The 25,852-nt window shown below is 42.9% G+C and overlaps 1 protein-coding gene across 2 annotated transcripts in view; it reads left to right on the top strand.

Moving 5' to 3' along the window:
- The window catches only part of CNNM1 (cyclin and CBS domain divalent metal cation transport mediator 1), a 58,418-nt gene that overhangs the window by 8,604 nt on the left and 23,962 nt on the right, over positions 1-25,852 (top strand). For both annotated transcript variants that reach the window (XM_060641794.3, XM_060641793.3), the window contains exons 2-6: positions 16,418-16,561; positions 19,472-19,612; positions 21,713-21,882; positions 23,591-23,690; positions 24,097-24,144. In XM_060641794.3, coding sequence (XP_060497777.2) covers positions 16,418-16,561; positions 19,472-19,612; positions 21,713-21,882; positions 23,591-23,690; positions 24,097-24,144 — 603 coding nt within the window. The remainder of the gene's footprint in view (positions 1-16,417; positions 16,562-19,471; positions 19,613-21,712; positions 21,883-23,590; positions 23,691-24,096; positions 24,145-25,852) is intronic.

Raw genomic sequence — 25,852 nt, 5'->3', positions numbered from 1 at the left:
TAATTTGGGAAGACAAATTTATGAAATAGATCCTTAAAGATTTGTTGAACTTAATTTCTAAAGTTCACTACTCTGCTTATCGGATTGTTATTAGGAGAAAATCAACCCTATGCAGAAAACAGGGAGAAGGAATAAAGCTTTGTTCTGAAGTCAGAGGCCTCTAGGTGCAATTGCTGTAATATTTAACAGTTAGACAATTTCGCTCTGCTGGGTTAGTAGCACCATCTTCCTAAACAAAAGATGGCACAGTACGCATACTGTTGGGTTATTCTATCTATGGACTAATGTGGCTGTAAAGCAGCTTATTGCAGTTTTCATACTCAGTCTTTGTTCATTTGTTGATTCATTCTTTCATTTATTCAGTAAATATTGAACTGCTTTGGACCAGGCACTGTACTAGGCCTTGGGAATACAATGGTGAACAAGACAGACACTGTGGAGCTGAAAGGTATCTTCTTCAAGCTTTGGTTCTACCGCATGTGATCTGGTGTTCAAAAGACATCCAGCCAGCTAGTAAGTGCTGCTGGCATAGATATGCCATGTAACATTTTCACTGAGGAATAATCTGGTTGGAAAGTCAGTGTTTTGCTTTATCACTCCCAATTCAGGTGTGATATTTTAGCAGGAAGAATAATCCTTCAGGGCACCTCGGTGGTTCAGTTGGTTAAGGGCCTGACTCTTGGTTTTGGCTCAGGTCATGATCTCATGGTTCCTGGGATCAAGCCGGCATCGGGCTCTGTGCTGACAGTGTGGAGCCTGCTTGGGATTCTGTCTCTCCCTTTCTCTCTCTCTGCCCCTCCCCCAGTTATACATGTGCTGTCTCTCTCTCTCAAAATAAATAAATAAACTTTTAAAAAGTTTTAAAAAAGAATAATTATCCCATTGTTTTATTCTATAAAAAGCTGCTAAAACATTAGCGCTACATTTTTTGTCTTTCATAAAAGAAAATAAAAAATTCTTTTCACTCAAAGTTATATTTTGCTGATATAATTAAGTGTAATATGTTTAAAAATGTGTTAGACATTGCTAGATAATAATTAGTGAAATTTAGAATGTTTACCTTCTAAACAATAATTAGAGCAAGCAGTAAACAAAGCATAGTCCATCATGTAGAGGGAGGCAGAACAAAAAGGAACAAGAAAAAGTAGGAATAATTAAATATACAAAGTGTTAAATTGTTGATTTATATTTTTCTTTTCTTTAAAAATTTTTATTATGATTGCTGTAATATGGTTCTGAAATAATTTTTTTTTTCTCAGCCTGGCAAAAGAAATACCAGGTAACAGTAGAATTTAGCTGTAAGGGGCACTGAAAAACCTGACAGAGAATCTAATTCACGCATTCATTTTTAGATTTAGTTATCTTTTCCAGAATATAACAGCCTTCATTGTCAGACTTTTTATCTAATCTAAATCCCACAGGCTGCAGTTAAATTCCATTTCCTTGTTTTATCATCCTTGTTGAGTCCTCTCTTATCTGAAGAGTATAGTAGCTCACCTCAATTCCATTTTTTAACAGTCAAATACATTTGGTTGTGTTTCTGGAGCCCTTAAAGCATTTGGGTATCACGGTGGGGGGTGGGGGGGGTCTGTAAATGTTCCTAGTACTTTCTTCAACTGGTTTGCCTCTAGGCCCACATTTGGGGACCCTTGGACCTTCCATAACAACTCTTCAATTCCCTTTTTATTTTCTGCTGTCTGTTCCTTTCCAAATTGGGATTCTTCTCAATTCATTCTTTCCTCTCTTTCTCCCTTCCCTCCTTCCCCTCTTTCTCCCTTCCTTCTTTCCTTCTTTCCTTCTTTCCTTCCTTCCTTCCATATGACATCATTCTATATCAGGCCTCCTGCCCTCCTGGCACTTGCCATGCAGTTGGAAAATATACACTAACCAGTAACTGATTACAAGTGGTAACAAGTAATTTGAAGAACAAATAGAGCCATGAGAGCATATAATAGGGGCTCTGACCTGGTCTTGTGGCTAAGGATAGACTCCTCCCTATCCCCAAGTGATATTTGAGCTGAATCCTAAGAGGGTGGCAAGAAGAAGTTCACTAGAGGAAGAGCTTCCCAGGAGAAGGGAGCAGACGTGTAAAGGATCCAAGGAAAGGGGGCCAGTGTGGGTGCCATGTGGGTTCCTGAGCCATTTAATATCCATTAGGGAAAGTGCTACCTTCCCAGCCAACCTTCCCTCTACCCCTCGGGATTGTGTAGACAGTTGAGTTCACAAATATTCACTGAGTGCCTGGCTGCCAGGGCTCTGGGAGATGGCTATGGATATGAATATGGGAAAGAGCCTGGCCTCCAGGAGCGTGAAAGTAGGAAGAGCCTTGATGGAAATGATATCAAACAGCCTGGCAGACAGGCAAGGGCATCCAGACCTCTGTGGGGGAAGGGAGAAGGCAGAAATTCTGGGAAAACTCTGAGGAAGTCAATGGAGAGGGATTCTGATAAGCATTTATGAAGGGAAAAGGCATTCCAGCTGAGGCAGGAGCTTGAACTAGAAAAATAAAAGCAGAAAGGGAGCCAACCCTGTATTTGAATGCTGGTAAAGCAATGATCTTAATGCTGCTTTTCTCCCAGCAAAGTGGGGAACTAGGAAGAATGGGATATTCATCAAACATAATTTCTGTTCTCTCCAAAGGCCAAAACTGTATATTTTAACCATTTTTGGTGGTGATATTTCTAAAATGTTTTATGCCCATTCCTGCCTTCCTTAGGAAAGGATCCTAAATATAACTTAATCTTTTCTTGATGACGCAGGATCATGGTCATGAGAATCTAGTTATTTTATGCTGTATTATAAAGCAGTCCACTGTCTACTTTTTCTCTTTTTCTCTGTCCTCTGGCTCTGGCTATCAGCTGCTATTTCTCTCTGAGTCAGCCTCAAGTAAATCCATCCCCCAACCTCACCCATCACAAAACCACTCTTTCTGTGTCTATTTCAGAGCTTCTGTTTAACTGAGAAATCAAGTAAATACACGTGTTGGGAATTATGTGTCTGGTATACAGTAAGCTTCAATAAGTATTTGTTGAATAAATGACTAATTAGGCCTTGACTGGGAGCCTAGTAGTGCATGAGGTTGGTGTATGGACCTGGGGTAGATCCTTCTGGGCAGGTTCAAAGCTGTGCAAAGTCATATCTCCAGATAATGGGTTGTTACACTGCTATTTTTGAGTGTTGCTTAGCAAGCCAAACTGCCAACCAGCTTAGATCCTAGTGACTAACGACTATGTTTTCATGCCCTGGTGATGCTGGTTACCATGGTGTTCTACACTGTTGGCTTTTTTATAATTGCCTTTTAGTGGCTCGAGAAAATTTTTTGTGATAAATGTATTGATTATTCTATTTTAGATGAAGTAGACTAAGATAATTGCTACAAAGTACAGCCTTTTTATTTTAATAAACTAGGGAAAGGAACTGTTTTGTTTTTCCAAATCAAGGTGGTTGCTACAAGGCTGGTAGGTAAGGTAACATTTTTGTGCTTCTCTTCCTGATTTGATAGAAAGTGATTTGATTTGATTCTGTAGATTTTTTTAAAAAATCTATCATGTGTCAAAGCATCTTTTTCTCATCTTACTCCAATGGAATTCTTCAATATTAAGATATAAACGTTAGATAAACATTAGGAGTTCACAACGCTTTGTAAACACAAGACACTGTAACTATTGGCACTATTAGAATTCCCGTGTTATCATATATTATCACAAAGAAGCATCCTGTAAAACCAAACTGTTTTTGTAGCCCCAGGACTGTTTAGACTAATAAAAGTAGAGAATTTTAGAGCCAAAAAAGGCACCTTGGAGGTCACCTGCTCTCATCCTTTAATTTTAAGGTGGAGGAAACTGAGGCCCAGAAAAGACAAATAATACAAATAGTGATGATAATCCCTTATAGTTAGTCTTTACATTTGCAAAGATCTTTCCAAAACAGTAACTCATTTTGTACCCACCGTGCAGGTGAAGTCAATAGAATTTTTTCCCTTTTTGTATATGAGGCACCTGGGATCTGGAGACAGGAGTGTCCTGCTCAGTGTTAGTGACTGAGGCGGAATCAGAAGCCACATCTATGACTTAACTACCTCAGACCACGGAGCCACAGACATAGATTCCTAAACACCTGGGCTTAGATCCTGGCTTCTATGTTTCCTGGCTGTGTGACTAGGGAAGGTCACTCTACGACTCTGAATGAGGCTTATCTCCCTTCTTAAAATGGGAATGATGATACTATATTGTAAGTTTACTGCAAAGGCTGAAGATAATGCCTGTACCACATTCAAAACACTCCACCATTTGCCTTCTACCTCCCTGATCTAATTACATGAATTGTATCTAGTTAGTCATTTAGTGTAACAAGTGCTTTCTCTGATCCAACCCATGTAAATGTGACTGTACATAATGAACAGAAGTGAGAGCTGCTTAGAGACAAGTCACTATTTCTCTAAGTCTCCATTTTCTCATCCATATAGTAGTAGTAACAATCCCTATTTGGCAGAGATACTGTAAAGATTAGGGTTTAATAGGTATGGCAGTTACCACTAGGGCAAAAACTGGAAAATGGGGTGTGCTCTTGGGAGTCAGCTTGATTTAAATCAGAAACAGTGGAGGAGAATGTTGGAGTAGCTGTAGACTGTCTTTACCTGGAATGAGAACCTTCAAAAGGGTGGGTTTTAAGGTTACCTCTGGAGTCTGGCTTACTCCGAATAGAACCCCTGAGAGCCACATCTCTCTCCTCCCTAGGACCAGCCTAGTTGAGTCATAGCCCCTGGGCTGGCCCAGAACTGTATGATCTCTAGGCAACTTAGGCAGGCCTATTTGCCTTTCGGTGTCTTTCTTCATGTCTGAGGTTGGTTCATGGCCTGAGAATGTCACCATTAGTCAAAGCTTAGCCAGGTCACTTAGGGTCATCATGGTGATTTTTAAGCTAAGGACTCTGGTTATGTTTAGCCTGAACCTGGAGAGAGACAAACTGGCCCCATAGGCTGCCTCCAAGATAGGCTCTGGGTCTGAGAGGCTTGAAGTTCAAGTATCCAGTCTCATTTACTTGTCTTGAAGCTTTTCACAAACCCCAGCTAGGTGAGTCCTGTTCACTTCCCTGAGCTCAATATTGGCTCTACCACTTATTAGCTGAGTATCCTTGGACCAGTTATTTTCTGAATGGGGAATAAACACAATCCATTTTGATAGAGTAGTGCGAAAGAAGGCAAGGTATATACCAAAAACGAAAAAACCAAAAAAACAAAAAACCTCACACATGGAGGCCATTAATGGCAGCAAGAAGACTTCAGGAATAATCCTCCCTGGTAACTTGTACATGTTACTGAAGCGGGGAGTAAGCTCATAAATGCTTTGTGGGGGCAGTCAATCTTGTTTTGGTGGATAGAATGGATTGGAACTGGAGAAACCACAAGGAGGATCGGTTAGGAAATTAATGCAGTTGTCCAGGATCCAATGCAGAGGTGGAAACTAAGGACTGTGCACTTGCAATTGTAATGGAGAAAATCTCTTAGACTTCATTACCTTCAGGATGCTCCTTCTCAGGCTCCTTTACTGATTCCTCCTACATCACATTCACTGAGCAGGGCCTTCTCATATCAGATACTCAAATATTTGTTGCATGAATGTTGCATCTGTGACCTCTAAATGTTAGAACACCTCAGCTCAGAAATGGATCTTTGTCTAGTCTCACTTCCATGACTATTTCATTCATTCTCCCAAAGCTATCATAAGTTCCAGATTTATGGTTCCAGCTACTACTTGACATTCCACTTAGAGGTCTGAAAGGCATCCCAAACTTAAACTGTTCAAAACTGAGCTCCTGCTGCCTCTTCCAAGCTGACTCCTTGCACAATATTCCCAAACTCTGGAAATTGCAGTTCCATTCTTGTCATTCAGGCCCAAACTTCTCTTTCACTGTTGCTCCACATCCAGTGCCTCATGTAGGCTCTGCTTTCAGCATATCTGGAGAATCTGCTTACATCTCACCACCTCCCCTACTGCCTCCCAGCCAAGCCACCACCCATCTCTCACTTGGTTGACGGCCAGAACTTCCTATGATGTGTCTCTGCTTCTACCCCCACCCACTTTGTGTCCATTCTTAACACAACAGCTAAAAAGAGTCTTATAAACATAAGTCAGGGCTCCTGGGTGGCTCAGTCGGTTGTGCATCTGACTCTTGATTTTGGCTCAGATCATGATCCCAGAGTCATGGGATTGAGCCCTGTGTCAAGCTCCACACTGATCATGGAGTCTGTTTAAGATTCTGTCTCTACCCCTCCCACCTCCGCCCCCCTCCCCTCTCCTGCGCATGTATGCACATACAGATGCATGCTCGCTCTCTCTCTCTCTAAAAAAAACAACATAAGTCAGATCATATCACTCTTTTGTCAAAAAACAAAAACACACCAACACGGAACTCTACAATGACTATGTCACTTGAAGAGCCAAGTCCTTACAAAGGCCGTCCTGGCTTTATCACAGGTGTACCTACCCTATCCCTTACCTCCCTGACCTTGGCTCCTACTACTGTCCTTTCCCACATTCAGCAGCCACCCCACTGACATCTTTGCCATTCCTTAAGCACATCAGTTGTACTTCCATTTACTACAGGCCTTTGCTTTTTGTTCTACTGCAAAGGTATCCCCCAGATATCCACAGGGCTCCCCACCTCACCACCTTCAGATCTTTACTGAAGTACTACCTTCTTGGGGAGTTAATCCCTGCCCTCTGCTACCTAAAATTGTAACACCTATACACTTCCCCATTGCTCTTCCCTGCTTTGCTTTTCATCTTAGTGCTGTGATACTGACTTTACGTAACACTATTTATCTGGCTTATTATCTCTCACCCCCAATTACTAAAATGTAAGCTACAGAAGGAAAATGATTTTGTTAGTTGTGTTCATTGCTGCATTTCTAGTGCCTAGAATAATGATTGGTACATAGTAGTAGTCATTTATCAACAATACTTATTGGTAAAATGAAGGAAGAAAAGGTGAATTGCAAGAATGTGGGGATTTTTTTTCCTAATAGGAAACAAAGAAAAAGAAGGTAAAAAATGACTCCTCAGTTATGACCCTGGGTAACTAGAAGGTTAATGGTACCATTTACTATAGTGAAGCGGCAGGAAGATCGGGGATAATGGCTCTTGAAGATCACGTGTTCCTGTTGAGATAAGCGATTTTGACAAGACAAGGAGAGAGCTCAGGCAAATGTGTAAAGCAGGATAGGAGTTCAAAATAGACACTGATGTTAAGATATAAGTTTAGTCCTCAGGAAAGAGGTGGTGGTGATATTTAAGGTGATGGGCTCTGCTGGGATCTGTAATCAGGAAGAGAGAGGAACAGAAGATCAAGGACCAGAGCAAAGGCTCTTGACTGCAAATGCCCAGTAGAGTCACCTGAAGAAGTTTGAAACATAACGTCCCAATGCCTGCACTGTACCCTAGGCCAGTTAGATCAGGACTTCTGTGAGTGGCACCCAGGTAATCAATAGGTTTTAAAGCTCCTCAGGTGGCTCCTACATGCAGCCAGGGTTGAGATTCACTGAGCTAGAGACTTTGACATGTATTTATCTTTAGATGAAGATAAAGGAATCCTCAGTGGAAACAGAAAAATGTCAGCCATAAAGTTGGGAAGCAACCAGGGTCTTAACCAATTCTTCTCGTACTTCAATGTATGAGAGCCCGTAAGAATTATCTGGAGGTCTGAGGACATGCAGACCCTGACTCAGACCGCGCTGAGCTGGAGGCTGAATGGCTGCCTCCAAGGGCTTCTCAGCAATGCCAGTGCTGCTGGTCCAAGGGCCACACTTTGAGTGGCAAGTGTCAGAAGCAGAGCTTCTCAACCTTCAGTGTGCATGAGCCTCACCGGGGATATCACTGAAATGGCTGTCTGGACGCCACCTCACCACCTGAATCCTGATTCTGTAAGTCAGTGGTAGGACCTGAGAACCTGCATTTTGAAGAAGTGCCCAGGTGATGGTCAGTGCTGCTGCTTCAAGGAACACGCTTCAAGTTCAATGTAACCCCAAGGTAGAATGATATACCAAGATCAAGGTAAGAAAAAAGAGTCAGTACTGTCTACTAAATGAATGAAAGATGCTGCAGTGACACCAGGGAGGATAAAAATGTAGCAAATGTCAGTGTGTTTTACAAGGTGAAGGTCATAAGTGAGGCAGGAACCATGAAAGCATAAAATGATTTCTGCTTTCCTTTGTTCTCTATTTCGAAGCAATTATGCTTTTGTCCTAGCTTCTATATTTTATCTTGGGAACAGTTACCTTACCAAAGTGTTGTAGCTATTTTTAAAAGAGAGAGGAAGCAAATCAATTCTTCGCTTTTTTTTTTCAAGGCGTATGCTAACAGGGGCCTTAGGCGCTCTTCTCTGTGATGTGCCGAAACCATCTAGAGACTATATCTATTAAAGACCCTTGGAGAATGTTTCAGCTTCTTCAAATACTGAAATATAGTTGTGATGTTGCTGCCACTTGCTAACTTTCTGTCTCTTTAAAGCAAGGTTTCCAACCTCAGCACGATCGATATTCTTTATTGTAGGGCTGTCCTGGGCATTGCAGGATGTTTAGCTGCATCCCTGCCCTCTACTTTAAAAGCAATGCCTGAGAGGCACCTGGGTGGCTCAGTTGGTTAAGCATCCAGCTTCCATTCAGGACATGATCTTACAGTTCGTGGGTTTGAGCCCCATATTGGGCTCTGTGCTGACAGCTTAGAGCCTGGAGCCTGCTTCAGATTCTGTGTCTCCCTCTCTCTCTGCCCCTCTCTGCCCCTCCCCCACTCACACTCTCTCTCTCTCTCTCTCTCTCTCTCTCTCTCTCAAAAATAAATAAACATTAAAAAAAAATTTAAAGCCAATGCCTGAAAACCTAGTTGCCCTTCTAAGAAATCTGACGTGTGGTTTGGGTATGTTGATGCAGTTGGTGTTGAGATAGACTACTACCAGCAACCTGTACTAGCACTCACCCTTTGGATTTGGGGGACAACAGAAATGACTAATTTGATTTTCAGTAGTGGGAAATTTTATTGACCCGGGATACATCAGAAGCCTAATAGATAGTGCAGCACCTCAAGCTTGTTTCAGAGGTGATCGATACAAAAACTATGAGAAACCCATTTTCAAACTCAGCATTAAACAGCCAACACATACTCCCTGCCCAATGTCAGCAAAATACCATAACCACCACATCGTATGAGAGAGAGCACTCATCAGCTGGCTACTACAACTACCCTTTGTTCCAGGCAGTTCTTTTCTGTCTTTTAGTAAGTTCTTAGCATCTGGTGACTTAAACCAGGTACACCAAAGAGACTAGGATTTTACTAGACATCTCAGTGCTTATTTTTTTTCCTCATTAGTAAGTCATCAGGCAAAAAACCAGAGTGCCATGGAGCCTAACCATAAACCAGTGGTTTACAAACTTCAGCCTGCATCAGAATCAGCTGTAAAGTTTGTTAAAATCACAGATCACTGGGCACAACCCCTGAGACTCTGATTTACTAGGTGTGGGGTGGGTGTTGAGAATTTGCATTCCTTTTTTTTTTTTTTTAATTTTTTTTTTAACGTTTATTTATTTTTGAGACAGAGAGAGACAGAGCATGAACAGGGGAGGGGCAGAGAGAGAGGGAGACACGGAATCTGAAACAGGCTCCAGGCTCTGAGCTGTCAGCACGGAGCCTGACGAGGGGCTCGAACTCACGGACCGTGAGATCATGACCTGAGCTGAAGTCAGACGCTTAACCGACCAAGCCACCCAGGCGCCCCGAGAATTTGCATTTCTAACTCGGTTCTCAAGTGATGCTGATCCTGCTGGTCCAGGGAGCACACTTTGAGAACCGACTATTAGTTCTCAGCCTTGACTGAACATTAACATCACCTAAGGAACATTTTAAATTATTGATGGCATGGCCCCACCCCAAACTGTTGAAACCAGAATCTCAGAGTGTGAGATCCAGTCTTTAGAATGTATTTATAGCTTCTCAGATGATTTAGGTTTTTTTTTTATTTTGGAGAGAGAGTGCAAGTGGAGGAGAGAGGCAGAGGGAGCCCCTCCACACTAAGCCTGGAGCCCGATACCTGAGTCAAAGTCAAGAGTCAGAGACTCAACCAACTGAGCCACCCAGGTGTCTCTTCTCAGATGATTCTCATGTACAGCTAGCATTGGGAAGCACTGAACCAGTGACGTGTACTCCAAAGCATTCGGCTTGGAGGGTCTCTCCAGATAGCCCTGTTTAAGATCCCAGAAAGTTATGACTGACCCCTTATGTTTCATTGAGGATAGAGTTCCAAACAAAACCATCCTAACGCTGTGGTCCAATCAAGGCTCAGGCCATAGACATGTATTCTCTAGTTTGTGTTTCATCAGGATGTGGACAGCATTGAAACTAGAGGCTGTAAATCCAAAGCTGGGAGAAAGTAGCCAGGCTGGAGGGAAACAAACCAAGGCTTAAGGAGCTCACAGCTGCTAGAAGCTAGGAAAGGTATGCTGGCAAGTCAAACCATCAGGACAGAGCTGGGGATTCTGCTGAGGCTGGACACTAGGAACATGTTAGGGATTCAAGCCAGAGGCCAGAGACTCTATAGTTACCAGTCCAGGAGTAGAACACCAGTAATCTGAATAAAATATACTCTTTTTAAAAAATATTTATTATTTATCTTTTTAAATATACTCTTTACAACAGAGGCAAATGTAGCCTTAAGTTTTAGAAAAGTGCATTGCATAAAATCCACTGTGTCTATATCTTTCAACTCAGCTCACAGATTTCCCATCTGTTGGTGTTCAGTGCTGCAATAATACGGTCCAGGGACACGGACCTCATAATACCTCATAAAGCAGTAGCGTTCATGAGTTTTCCATTTAAAACATTACCTTACCTTTTGCCTCATTATATCTTAATGATATCTTTGTTCTTAGATTTCCTTCCTCTCAGCTGTGACAAGCCCTCATCCCTGCTCAGCTTTTCCACAGCCACCGAAATTTATAAGGTGGTGCCCTCTTCCCCATTCCTATTCCCCTGATGGCCTTGCCTGTGCCCACTTTTGGTCTTTGCCATGTCCTAGAGCACAAAATGACAGCAAGTACTCTAAACTAGCATTTTACCAGCAGCATCACCACCTGTGTCCAAACCAGTGTTGCCCTTATATTTCAGCCTATTCTCTTTTTGTGAAACAGTTCCTATTTTTACTCACCCACTGACTTCCTGTTCATTCAAGCACTGGTTCTTTCTTTTCCAATTCGCTTTAATAAGAGCTTTATTGAGGGGCACCTGGGTGGCTCAGTTGGTTAAGCATCTGACTTTGGCTCAAGTCATGATCTCATGGTTCGTGAGTTTGAGCCACGCATCGGGCTCTCTGGAGCTGTCAGCACAGAGCCCGCTTTGGATCCTCTGTCCCACTCTCTCTCTGCCCCTCCCCCACTCGGTCTCTCTCTCTTATCTCTCTCAAAATAAATAAACATTAAAAAATTAAGAGCTTTATTGAGATAAAATTCACATACCATAAAATCCACCCTTTTAAGGTATACAATTCAGTGGACCATCAGTTGTGCAACCATCACTGTATACTTCTAGAACGTTTCATCACCCTAAAAGAAACCCCACAGTTTCTCCCCACCTCCTTCTTCCCCTAGCTCCTGGACATTACTAGTCGACTTCCTTTCTCTCTAGATTTAACCTATTCATAGGATATTTCATACAAATGGGATCATACAAGGTGTGGCTCCCTTGGGTCTAGCTTCTTTCATTCAGCATAATGTTTTCAAAGTTTGTCCATGTTGTAGCATGTATCAGTACTGCGTTCCCTTTTTATGGCCAGATAATATTCTATTGTCTGGATATACCACATTATTTATCCATTTAGCAGTTGATGCACGTTTGGGTTGTTTCAACCGCTTAGCTATTAGGAATAATAGGAACCTTTGTGTACATATTTTTGTGAGGACGTATGTTTGCAGTTTACTTGGGTGGTGTATGCTTAAGATTGGAATTGCTGAATCATATGATAATTTATGTTTAATATTTTGAGAAACTGCCAAGCTGTTTTCCAAAGCAGGTGATTCTTTTACAATCCCACCAGCAGTGTCTAAGGGTTCCAGTTTATCCGCATCCACATTTGCTGTTATCTTTTTTATTCTAACCATTCTGGTGGGTGTGAAGTCTTGTCTCTTTAGGGTTTTGATTTGCATTTCCCTAATGATGAAGATGCTGAGCATCCTTTCATGTGCTTATTGGCCAGTTGTATATCTTCCTCAGGTAACTATCTAATTACATCCTTTGCCCCCTTTTTAATTGAGTTGTGTTTTTATGTGTCGTACACTTTATATATTCTGGATACAAGCTCTCTATCAGATATATGATTTGCTGGTAGTCATTAAATACATCCTAAAAGTATTCTAAAGTCCAGCTTATCTATTTTTTTCTTGTTTTCTTGTATTTATGGTGTCTTATCTAAAAAACATTTTCTATTCTAAGGTCACAAAGATTTACTCCTATGTTTTCTTCTGAGAGTTTTGTAGTTTACACTGTTACATTTAGGCATTTGATCCATTTTGAGTTAACTTTTGAGTCATAATGTGAGGTAGGCATCCAACTTCATTCTTCTGCATATGGATATCCATTTGTCACCTGCTAGTTACGGAGTTCTTATGCTGTGCCAGGTGCTATTCTTCAATTCTGGGGAAATGGAGATTAAGTAGAACATAGCTGTTGCCCTTCAGAAAGCTTATCATCATAGTAGGGGGAATCACTTGTAGAGAACAACAGCATGGTGAAATTATGTCTCGCCCCTAGAGTGGATATAGCAGATGGTAGCTGCTATAATAATAATAGCTATTATTGTTGTTAGTATAAATGTCAAAAGAGAGATTTATACAAAGTACTATGGCAGGACGAAGTGACTACATTTTCCATGTTTCAAGATTGGCTTCACTGGTAGCCACCCCCAACCCTTCTGGGGCCCAGGAAACAGGAGTACAGGGAGATAGGTCTCTTAAAGGGCAACCTTTTTGAGAGAGGGTGGACCTCAGGTATGTGTGTTATGGACATAGCTGGTCTCTTGAATAGAGGTTATGTGAACAAGGCTATGTGATTTCTGATTCCTTTTCAGTCTCTTCCCAAGAAAGAATGACTTCCTTCATTTGTGTATAGATCTCTATAGGTATTTGAGGGAATCAGAAAGGCCAATTGTGAATTACAAAGTATTTCTAATCAAGTACATAAGAGTATTGTCTTGAATATTACATAATTAGGACTTAAAATCTCTATTCTCTGGCAATCACATGGTGTGTCCTCAAATCAGCCTTATAAAGTGTAGACCAGTGGCTGATTTTCAGATGGAAGTTATGGTACTCTTTGTGAAACATCATAAAATGTTAATTTATTTAATCCCATTATATGATCTAATCTCTTAGCGGCCAGAAGTATGGCTGTATGGCTGCATTATATATATTCTGCGCTCCACAGTATAAAAATTATACAGTTTTACAGAAAATAGTTTTAAGAAATCACTTTTCCGAGTTCTTCATTGTACTAGCCATTTGTTCTGTCATCTGTTAGCACGTGTTAGCAGAAAAGTGAGAACAGGTGCCATAAGTTTAAGAACAATGTGTTGAGGAAAAAAATCCTTTAAATTGATCACATTCTAACAATTAACATAAGCTAATTTAAGCTATAAAATGCAGTTGCAGTTGTTTCAAAGAAGGATAATTTTAGAACCACTGATGTAGAGTTTAAATTTTAATTTAAATACATTGTATTTTATTTAGAAAATAAAGGTTTTAGTGTCTGGTTTTAATATCATCTATTGTATCAACTATGGATTTTCATTCAGTCTCAGTTCCATTCATCAGGCATTTATTTGCCTGCCTGTTATATGGAAGGTACCCTGTCTTGGTGTACATCCTGAAGGATCTTATGGCCTGAGGAAGAAACATGGTCCAGTAGAGAACACATACATTGCTAGTTATGAGAAGCAGCAAACTGACAAATGCTCTAACAGAGTTATCAAGGGCTTCAAAAACAGGCCAGGAGAGATGCGTTCAGATTCAGAATGGGGCAGATCTTTCTTGAGGACTTTCTTGAGGAGCTGGCCCCTGAGCTGGATCTTGAAGGGCCAGTGGAGACAGAATGGGAGGAGACCATGTGCACGAAGACTTTGAAAATACACATAGACAGGGTTGAGAGAGTGAAGTTAACATGGTGCACCTGGAGTATAGAATGAGTAGGGAATGTAGCAGGGCATTTTGCTGTCTTGATAATACCAAACCAATGAGTCTGGATTTGATTCTGTGCATATTAAGGAGATTTGGAGGGTTTTTGAGCAGGGTAGTGGCATGATCAGACCAGTTTGGGGATAGTTGAAGGATAGGTTGAAGGCGGAGAAGAAATTAAAGACCATTCTTGAGCGATACAAAACCCATCTCATAATTAAAAACCCCAAAAGGTAGCTATCTTGTGATTTGAGGTATCTGATACAGAAGTTCATGTGTTTAGATTTCAATGGTTAATTATGCCTTCAGCGAACTGACTACTCCTCTTATCTGATATTTTTAGCATTGGCCAAGCTTATAAAGGATAACACTGATAAAGCATGAACTTCCTTTTTTTTTTTTTTTTGGCAAGAGTATCTTCTAAGTCAGTACCCTAGATTTTCTCCTTAAATGTCTCTTAGCCAAGGAAAAGAACCACCCAGGTTTGCATTTTAAAAACAGGACCAGGAAATGTGTTTATCAGCAGATAAAAACAAACCAAGGTGAGGCAGTATTGCAGGACTGTTAGGTAAGACTCAGTCCTTGGGTTAGGACTAAATCCAGTTACCTGGGTTTGCAGTCCAGCTCTGCCACTTATAGGCTGTGTAACTTTAGGCATGTCACTTAACCAATCTGTGCCTCAGTTCTTTCATCTATAAAATGGAGATAGTGATAGTACTTGTCTCAGGGATTGTTAGGAGGATCAGATGAATCAGTACACACAAAGTGCTCCAAATAGTGCCTGACACATAATTAGAGCTCCATACATGTTGACTCTTATTATTCATTGTTGGGCAATAAAAATTAACTGCCTGTGACACATTATAGTTTCCAGAGCACTTTCACACACCCACTAAGTCACCCGAGCTCCGTGATCACCTTATGGCTACTGGTTATCCTAGCTGCCATGACTGCTAACAAACCACCCTGAAACTTAGAAACGTAAAACGACAACCATTTTATTAAGCTCACAGGTTCTCTGAGTTGGGAATTTGGACAAGATACAGCAGGACTTGCTCACTTCGGCGTCACAGTGTCTGTACCTGCAGCTGGAGAAGACTCTCAAATGGCTGGCAGGGGTGGGGGTGGGGAAACCCAGCAGCTGGGGCTGGATCAGCTGGGATGGCAGATCCACTGGACACAGCTTTGCTCACCTATCTGGCACTTTTGGTGGGATGGCTGGAAGACCAGGCTCAGCTCGAACAGTCACCTAAGCGTCCACATGTGCCCTCTCCACCATGGTGGCCTCAGCCTTCTTAGACCATTTCTGCAGCAGAAGCCATGTGCCTTTTATGACCTAGCCTCAGAGGTCACATTGCAGACATGTGCCTGTCCTCTGTTGGTTGACTCAGTCACAGGCCCACCCAGATTCAAGGGAAGGGGACAGAGACCACACCTTTCGTTAAGAGATGTATCAAAGAATTTGGGATCATGTTTTAAAATCACCATACTGGTAGGGCGCCTGGGTGGCCCAGGTGGTTAAGCGTCTGACTCCAGCTATGGTCATGATCTCACATGTGAGATTGAGCCTCACATTGGGTTCTGCACTGACAGTATGGAGCCTTCTTCGGATCTTCTGTCTCCCTCTCTCTCTCTGCCCCTCCCCTGCTTGTGCTTTTCCTCTGTGTCAAAAATAAATAAACATTTTTTTTAAAAATCACTGTACTGGTATTATTCCCTAATTCTAGATGAGAAAATTAAGACTCAGCAGAGGTTAAATGATTTGCCTAGGGTCAGTTGCACATACAGTAACCAGAATAGTTAGGGAGAAGGGATAGGGGAAGTTTGGAGGAGGAGAACGGCTTCAAACCCAATTCTTTTGATTCCAAATTTTCGTTCTTTCAATTAGATTATTCATCCTTAGATGAACTTAGATACACTTACCAATACACTTAGATACACTTAGATACACTTACTAATCTGTGAAAGTTCAAAGAAAAAAAAGGTAACTGCCTTTATGTATATTAGGTAACTTTCCTAAAAAAGAGACAGATCCAAAAGTACAAGGTTTGCATTTATAAGAGCTTGTATACAAACTTCATATTTCAAGGAGGTCCTAAGATGAGTTCAGTCCCAAGATTGGTCACAGAGCAACTTTGTGTAATTTCTCATCAGGAAAGATTTCTAAAAATGTACCAGAGCTTAACTGGGACTTCATTTGTTCTCTAGGAAAATCTCACCTGGCCATTGTCCAGCGGGTGAATAATGAGGGAGAAGGGGACCCCTTCTATGAGGTGATGGGCATTGTCACTCTGGAGGACATCATAGAGGAGATCATTAAGTCGGAGATCCTGGATGAAACTGACCTCTACAGTAAGTGCATGGCCTTGGCTGTTGTCTAAGGTCATCCTATTTCTTCTGAGACTGTCAGAGCTGGCTTAGTTTGATATAGGCTGTGAGAGGGTGTCAGGACAAGCCTATCATTGCTGTGTGTCATCCCCCAAATGCCAGGTGCTGGCATGGCAAGATACCCTGGCTTGAATCACCCTGAGTCACTGAGAACATGCTAGCTAGATGTTTATCAGGAGAGAACCTTCAGGAACCGAGCCAAGATTAAGAAGGGGACCTCCTGGCCTTTGGATGGAAAAAGAACTAGAGGAAACCAAGTGTGCCTCAGGTGGCCACTCTGCCCTTGTTTTTGTCCCCGGTGTTGTTTTGTTTTGTCTCTTCATCCACCTAGACGCAGAACCTAGCACTCCCTGGAACTGTTCCCACAGTCGGCTCACACCGCAGCGTCAGCATGCGTGGAGACTGCCATGAGATTGCCCACACACAACCTAAGCCAAAACCTTAAATACCCCTTCTTCGATACTGCTCTTCTCCCTCATGCTTTTTCAGCCCTACAGCCTGGTTTCTCATTCTCCCTTCCCATCCCCAGCACCCGCCCTATCTCCTTTCTCCTCACCCTCCCACCCCCTGAGCCCTGAGGAACAATATGGACTCTATGTAGACAGTGACACTGCTTTTGGTTACTGAGCCTTGTCAAAGCTTTGGTTGCAAACACTACAAAGGCTTGCTGTGTCTGTGGGATGGGAGTGTTATCTAAATCTGTGGGATCCCTAGGCCAGGAAGTATTTCCTCCTCCAAATTTCACTTCATGGGACAGCAGTCCCTTTTCCTTGCCTTGGATAGCCCATTCCATCCAGACCCCTGCCCTTATTTGCTAGAAGCAGCCATCCAGAAACTAGCTCCCAGTAGAAAAAGCTTTCATGCTGTAAGGCAGTGAGTGGTGCAGAAAGATTACCTTCCCTTTAGACTTAGAAGAGATCAAAGTTAAAAGGTGGACCAGGCCTTGACAAAACATAGCAAGAGTGTCACAGTATCTGGTTTTATTGTGATACCATGGCCAGGCCCAACTTCTTCCAATAGGGATTAACCTCTACACCCCCCACCCCCATTCCCTTCTCCCTTCACCTCTGCCCACCACTCTTGATTAAAAATTCCCAAGTGTCTCAGGAGATATATTGAAGAAGGCATTCACACTAAAGTGTTAGTGGCTAATAGTAATGATAGTAGTCTAAATGAGTACATTCCTTCCTCCAGCATTTAACAACCTCAGCATTTAACAACTTTAATGCTCCCAATACTCACTGTTAAAATAATGGGAACAAAGAGGAAGATCAGATGAATGATTCTCCAGTGATGAAATGTTAAGTGGCATTCTGATGGAGAAGGGAGAGGGGATAGTTACGCAAGCATGTCATATAAATCCGAAGGTTGCTCACCAGTGAGAACAAAAGAATTGATCCGATACATGTATTTGCTGCTCTCTTGCTAAGCAATCCTCTATCTAAAGGAGAAGGCGAGGGTTTTCCTGCCCTTATAAATAAGCTTCTGGCATGATTCCTTAAAGCTGTGAGAAGGCCAAGGAACCAGGAATACAGTGTTTCTACTCACTTGACCCCGACCCACAGGACAGCCGGGTCTGCTTCTTGCCACTGTTGGTACCCAAGCAAAAGGAGCATTCAAGCAGTAGCCCAGAGTCCAAGATAGGCCCACGAGACAGCAGCACGATAGGAGGGCACTTTCTGACTTCTAAAAGGAAACCCAAACAGTGGGGCTGAAGTGAGCTCCAAAAGGAGAAGGAAAATACCAGGGAGCCAGATTCTGGGGCCCTGGTTCTTTTCCTTGGGGTTCATTCCCTTTAATTTACACTGCATCCACTCAGCCTGCACTGAAAGTTCCCTGCAGCCCTTTTTGTCTCCAGGCCAAGTTTGGAGAAAACCCAAAATCCCTTTCTCTGCCCCCCCTTAGCGCTATGAAATAGGTGAGACAGTTCAAAATTTTACCCAAAACCTAAGGGAAAGCAAAAGACACATGACCAAAGAAAACATTCTCCCTACCCCTAAAAAAATATCTTTTAACACAAGTTTTAAAAAATAAGGGAGAAAAAATTAAATTGGAAAAAGCAGATATTCTCAATCAATATCACAGACTGTCTAGGGTCCCTCTAGGTCGTCTGAGAGCCCTGCCTAGAGAACCCCCTTTGTAAGTTATAGGGCTCTCCCCATTCCTTCTCCTTTCTTCTTCCCTTGATTTTTTCTCAAGTCTCTCCTAGGGGAGAGGCTAGGGTTGGAGCAGGAGAACTGTCAGTGGGAAGAGGTGACCACCTATGTCCTTTGGGTGACATGCCTCGGGTGCTCAGGGCGTGGTTTAAATCAGCAGGAAGAGACCTGGTGAGCCCAGCTCTGGGGACAAGAGAAGGGCAGAGGCAGAAACCTCCTGGGCTCTGCCAATCCCCTTTATGCTGAGAATGCTAGTCCCTAATGTATGAATGCCATTTTGTAATAATTTCACAGGTAGGTTCTGATTGGAGTCTCATAATAACTGCATGGCACGCGTAGAAGTGTTATTGCTGATTATTAACCTCATTGTATTGATTAAAACACACACACTCTGATGCTTAGAGAGGTTGCACAGCTTGTAAGGAAGGGAGCTGGCACTAGAGCCCCAGCCTTGGGGGTGCCAGGCCAGCCTGTCCCCTTTTCCACTCTACACCACCTAAGTGTAAATAATACTGAGACATGGCAGCGTCTGTCTCCCACCTTCAATCAACATCCTTCTGCTTCCTGGGAAAGAAGTTGTGATGTCACCTACAGTTGACACTTTGCAGAAATTCATGTGATCCCAAAGGATCTATTTGTTCCATGTGACTCTGGGGAAACTTCCAAAAATCACCAGCGATTCTGAGATAGTCGCCATCTGTCTCCTGTGATCCTACAGCCGACAATCGGAAAAAGCAGAGGGTCCCACACCGGGAGAGGAAGCGGCATGACTTCTCCTTGTTTAAGCTTTCCGACTCGGAGATGAGGGTGAAGATCTCCCCACAGCTTCTGCTGGCCACGCACCGCTTCATGGCCACAGGTATGACTCTGCCCACCTGTGTCTCCTCCCCAGGCAAGTAAAGCAGAATCTAGAAGGTGAAACCCACATACCAATCATTCTTAACCTAACCAGTGTGCAGCACAGACTGAGAACCACTGTCCTAGGGGATGGGGTGCCTTAGGTAGGGCCACAGGATGCCACATACTTTTCTTTTTCAGCCCCAGGCCTGATCTTGGGTGGAAGTGAGTACAACTCAACTCTGCTTTTCTCTCCTTTACTCTAGAAAAGAGCTAAAGGAACGACTGCTGCTCTTTTCCCTTCCTCCACCTGCTTCCTGGCAGGAGCCGAGCTCCATCCTGTTGAAGCTGGGGTGCCCCCAAGGATCTTCCTGTTGAAGAGGGAAAGGCCCTGTGCCACCTAGCCACAAGGCCTGGGGTCCCATAACCTCCTAGGACCAGATAGGCTTGTGACCTTCAAATTCTTAAAATACAGAAGTCAATTGTGAATCTTGAAATCTCTAGAAAGAAAAAAAAAGCGAGAGGATCCAAATACAAATTTCTCCTTCTTGTAAAGCAGCTAAAATGTGTCTCTGATCCAGGCCTAATTAGGGTGCTGACTTAGAATGATCACACCCATGACTAAGTTCTGTTGTCAGTTAATCCAACATAGATTTATTGAGAATATAATGAGTGCTAATACTGTTCCGGGTGCCAACAAGTAGAAAAGTTTAAATTGGAGCTTCTTTAAAGTAGTTTTCAACATGTTTTCTGGTTCTGAATACAGATTTCACTACTGCCTGCCTGTTTTCCATCACATCACATCACATCCCATATAATATTTGGGGTACAACAGTGCTTCACATTTTTGATAACTTATCCAGTAATTAACTCTCTGTATTATTAACTTGGAATTTCATTTCTTTGTTTTTAAATTTTTTGTTTATTTATTTATTTTTGAGAGAGAGAGAGAGAGAGAGAGAGAGAGAGCGAGCACAGGTTGGGGAGGGGCAGAGAGAGAAAGAGAGAGAGAGAGAGAGAGGGAGACATAGAATCCAAAGCAGGCTCCAGGCTCTGAGCTGTCAGCCCAGATCCCCACACAGGGCTCAAACCCAGGAACTGTGAGATGGTGACCTGAGCAGAAGTCGGACACTTAACTGACTGAGCCACCCAGGCGCCCTGGAATTTCATTTCACTCAACAAATACATGTCCTACAAATAAGCCAGATTGAATTTTCTATATTTCATTTGATCACAGCATTAAAGCCTTTGTTGTTCACATGGCTTACTTATCTGTGCTCTTTTTATCATTACTCTTTCTTCTTAAACCACTTTATTGAGGTATGATTGACATACAAAAAGTGGTTCATATTTAACACAAACAACTTGAGTTTGGAGATAAGTATACACCTGTAAAACTATTACCACAGTCTATGCCATAAACATATCCACTACCTCCAAAAGTTTCCTCCCACCCTTTTTATTTATTATTATTTTTTATATGTTAGCATCAGATCCTATGCTTTTAGCACAATTTTAAGTATACAGTATAGTATTGCTAATTATAGGCACTAAGCTATGCAGGAGATCTCTAGGACTTATTCATCCTGCATAAAAAATTTTGCACCCTTTGACCAATACTTCCCCCAAGTCGCCCTCCCACTAGGCCTGGGCAACCATGCTGTTACTCTCTGCTTCTGTGAGTTTGACTATTTTAGATTCATCATGTAAGTGGTATCATACATAGTTGTCCTTATGTGTCTGACTTATTTCATTTAGCATAATGCCGTCCAGGTTCAACCATGTTGTTGCAAATGGCGAAATTGCCTTCTTTTTTAAATCCACGTACAACTGTAAATAAAATCAAGAAAAAAATAAGTAGCAAAACTGACATTTCCAAAATGGTGACCTGGTTCTCCAGTGTGCCAGCACAGAGATACACTCCCCAGAGGGCATGGCGAAAACCTGAGGCACACACTCAGGTTTAAGAACCACCCTCACCCCTTCCACCTGAGAGAATCACAAGAGCCCTGCCAGCTTGGTGCCCAGGAACATGAATGGAGGTGGCCCTAGATACATGCCCTGGTTTTGCCCATCCTGATTCCTCCACCTGCGATTCTTCCTCCCTCCCTATCTCCCCTAGAGGTGGAACCCTTTAAATCTCTGTACCTTTCGGAGAAGATCCTGCTCCGGCTCCTGAAACATCCCAATGTGATCCAGGAGCTAAAGTTTGACGAGAAGAACAAGAAGGCCCCAGAACACTACCTCTACCAGCGCAACCGCCCCGTGGACTACTTTGTGCTGCTTCTCCAGGTGAGTGGGAAATTTGGAGACCCTCTCAGGGCAGGACAAGGGCATCTCCAGGCTGGAGAGGAATGGCTGTGCCTCCCCAGTGCCAGGTTCGAAGACTGAGCTTGCTGCTTCAGGGCAAGGCCAGTTGGGGAGGACGTTTGTTCACGACCCACAGAAGGGGCCAAGTATGATTGACTGGTGTCCTGGGAGTGGTGGGATCTTGATGGCATTTAGTCTAACCAGTCAGCAGTGTCGGTGGTAGGGTGGGGTGGGTACTTTTCCAGCAGAGGGGTTCTGTGGCTGAACTTCCAAAACCATTGTCCTATAGAATCCCAAATGCCTCCTTGTCTGCTTAGAAATCCCCAGAAATGGAACTGTCCATTGCCCCCTCCCCCCAAACTGTAGATGATTCTTGTTTAAAGCCCTTCCCTCTGTCACACTGAAATCTCACCATATCGGACTCCCACCCACTCCTTGCTCCACTCCCTGGAGGCATTGTGGAACACATCCATTCTCTCTGCCACATGTCAGTCTTTGCACTCTCTCAGATCTTCTCCTCCTTAATAGGACCAGGAAGGGAACTGAAGACCAGATGAAAGAGGTGCGGCATCTTTCTGGTGCTCACATAGGTATCATCGCCTTCTGTCTGAGTGCCTGAATAGGCCTGGCATAAATACACGTCATGTGTGGTTCCAGCTTGTGACGCTGCTGGCTCTCTGGCCTGGCTCCACCCTTAGTGCTATCACTGTTTCCCATCTCTCCTCAACAGAATCTTATGGACCCTAAATATAGTGATTGCCTTAAAATCTTAATTAAACTCAATCGACTTAGACATGGCCTCTCTTTGTTACAGTCCACCTACGGCCTGTCTGCTCTGACCCTGTGATGGGCCTCACACGCATCCTTCCAAATAACCTCAATAACATGACCTCCCTTCTCCAAAAGTAGAGATTTTCACTGCTGGAAATCAAGGAGGGTCTTGTTAAATTGTTGATATAACATAATGAACTCATATAATCTATTTTATGCTTAATGTAAACTTAACCATTTTCAAATAAAAGCTGGAGGGAGTAAAATGTAGTGGCAAGAGTATTGCTTCAGAAATTGGAAAGATCTGGCTTTAAGATTCCAGTATTGCCACTTCCTAACTAACCTTGACCAAGTCACTTAATCTCTCTGAGACTTTAATTGATTCTTCCATAAACTGGGGATAAAAGCAGTATGGGCCTCATAAGGTTGTGGGACTGAGTGAACAAGAATCTATGCGTGTGCATAACACTGTACTGGGCCCATAGACACACACTACATGCTACCCATTAGCTGTCATTATCACTGGTAACAAACAAGCTCCACACAGAATCAGATTTTGTCTCAACCAGACTTAGACATGGTCTACTCAGACCCCACTAAACCAGTGGGTCAGTTTACAGAGCCCAGAGCTAGCTGGTGCCTGGCCATTCATCATGAAAGGGCCATCATAGCATGCAAAGAGAGCTTGGTTATTCAGGACTGGATGCTCCTTTATGGACTAAGCAGTTAATTTACTGCAAAGGGCTACTGAGGTTGGAGGCACTATTTTTGAAATGAGTCTGGACAGACTTCACATCTCCCTGGGATAAGAACGTAAGTCCACTTGTTATCCAGACAAAAGTGCTTAGGGTCATAGTCAGTAATAGGAGTGGAGGTGCTCGTACATGTACACCCTTAGCACAGTTCCTTCTTTCTCCAGGGTAAAGTAGAAGTGGAGGTTGGTAAGGAAGGCCTTCGCTTCGAGAATGGAGCCTTCACCTACTATGGTGTCCCAGCCATCATGACCACTGCTTGCTCAGGTATTCCTGTTCCCAAGTCTCAGGTTATTGGGGAAGCAATGGAATATTATAGGAAAGAACATCTGGGTTCAAGTCCGGACTCCTCTTAGGGACCCTGAACAAGCCATTTAACTTCCTAGGCTTTAGTTGCCCCCTCTGTAAAATGGGTATAAGAGTCATTTTTTATTAAGAGAGTTTGTTTGTAGAAGTACATGGTAGACTGTAACATTATCAAGTGTTAGGAGTGGATAGTGGATATTTTTCCATCCGAAAAGACAAGTTTCTTTTGCTTTTTACACTTCCATCTGATCGCCTGGTTTTTGCAGGGTTAATTGGTGCTGGGGGTGGGGTGGAAGAGGGGGCATTCCCACAAGAAGGTGTGTTTTCTGAACTGCCTCTGAAACACACTGCATCCTTCTGTCCTTAGATAACGATGTGCGGAAGGTTGGAAGTCTGGCTGGATCCTCTGTCTTTCGTATGTATCTCTCAAACCCCTCCCTCATCTGCCCCCATCGTAGTCCTGCCTCAGCCCACTCTGGGGACCTGGACTGAGCAGTTTGAGCCTGGGCTGGGGCTAACACAAATGTTGGCAGCCTGTTTGTAATGCTCTGCCAAGAACACTGCCTCCTGCCAGGTACCCACAGACCACAGGTGCTTAGTTTCTGCATTTGCAATGTTTTCTGCTGCTTCTCTGCTCATGGGCAAGTGATGAGTGACGGGGAGCAAAGTATGGGGGGGGGAGGGGGTGGGGCGGGACACCATGTGTTGTCACATGCTGGGGAATGAAGGCAGGTGTTTGGCGTGCTCTGGTGGAGGTTCAGCCTTTCCTTCTCTGCTGTGATATAATTCACCCACTGGCCTTTATTTGAAAACCCTAGTAAGTCATTGCTGTGTCTGTGGGGTCAGTAGGAAGTGACTGCAAGATCTTAGGATGTAAGTCCCAGGCTGGTACAATATGTTGCTTATCTACATCTCTTTCCTTGTCACCACATCTTAGCTGGTAGAGAGCTGGCTGCCAGCTGGCTGTGCATGTGAATGGTGGGGGCTGGCCCAGGGCTGATGGCTGGTCTGTTCTGCCCCTTCTGTGCTCTACCTTCTTGCTGTTTCATGTGTGTAGTTATTGCCCTTGCGTTTAGAAGGCATGGCATTTATTGGAATGTAAGTGTGATCCAGAAAGAATTATTTGTCTAGATTGCCTATTAATTCACTGGTCTGAATTTTGCATTGCTTTCAGCTGTTGGTGTTTACAAAGGTGGCTATTTTAATGCCAAATGGGGTGTTTTCTCTTATTACAAAAGATACTTTACAAAGTGCACTATATCAGTATTTATCAGAGGGTTCCAAAGTTTTATATCACAATCCCTGGGATATGAAAGGTAGATACCATTTTAACACAGAGATACTGAAGAATTGCTCCAAATTACCCAGTGAGTTGATGACACCCAGATACATTCCAGTGTCCAAACTAGTTCACATAGCACAATGAAATACACATTTGAGACCCATCATGTTCCAGAATGCAACTTCTGTGTGGAAAGATTGGAACACTTTACAGTGTAATTCACAACCTAGCCCAGCAGGAGGCTGAAATCAAGTTGAAGTACCTGCCCATACCTAAGACATAGCCCAACATGAGCTGAAGATCTGTAAAATGTAAGATTATATACTTATATAAGCCAACAAATCTCAAGTTTGATGAAGGAAGCTCATCATCTTAGAACAAGAACTCTGGATGGGTGAGGGATGGGCTAGAGGACCAGGTAAATCTTGGTTCTTTAAAGATTTCCATCCATCATATTAGGGATTGCTCAAAGTGGAGTAATTCCTAGGATTCTAAATGTTACTTACCTCTGTTGGCCTTGTTCTGGCTCTTTCAGAAGACCAAAGGAGGTGGAAACAAAGAGCTACATGAGACTTCCCAGCCCACCTAATTTGAATGGCTTTTCTTAAAAAATATATGTGTGTATATATATATACACATGTATATATTAGAAGTAGTAGAAAGATGTTATCTGGTTTCCTCCCTCCCTTTCTTCCTGTCTCTAGTTCTTTCTATCAAAATCCTTCCATTTTATAAGTGAGACAGGAGTAAACTTGCAACACTGACCTCTCCTTCAAAACTGGTTAACTAAAAAGTAGCATTAAACTCTTTCCCTCGCCTCACTTCTGAACATCTTTATAAA

This window comes from Panthera onca, chromosome D2, assembly GCF_046562875.1.
Source record: "Panthera onca isolate mPanOnc1 chromosome D2, mPanOnc1 haplotype 2, whole genome shotgun sequence".
NCBI classification, from domain to species: Eukaryota; Metazoa; Chordata; class Mammalia; order Carnivora; family Felidae; genus Panthera; species Panthera onca.
The sequence above is the reverse complement of the archived record's forward strand: the minus strand, read 5'-3'. Positions and strand labels throughout refer to the sequence as shown.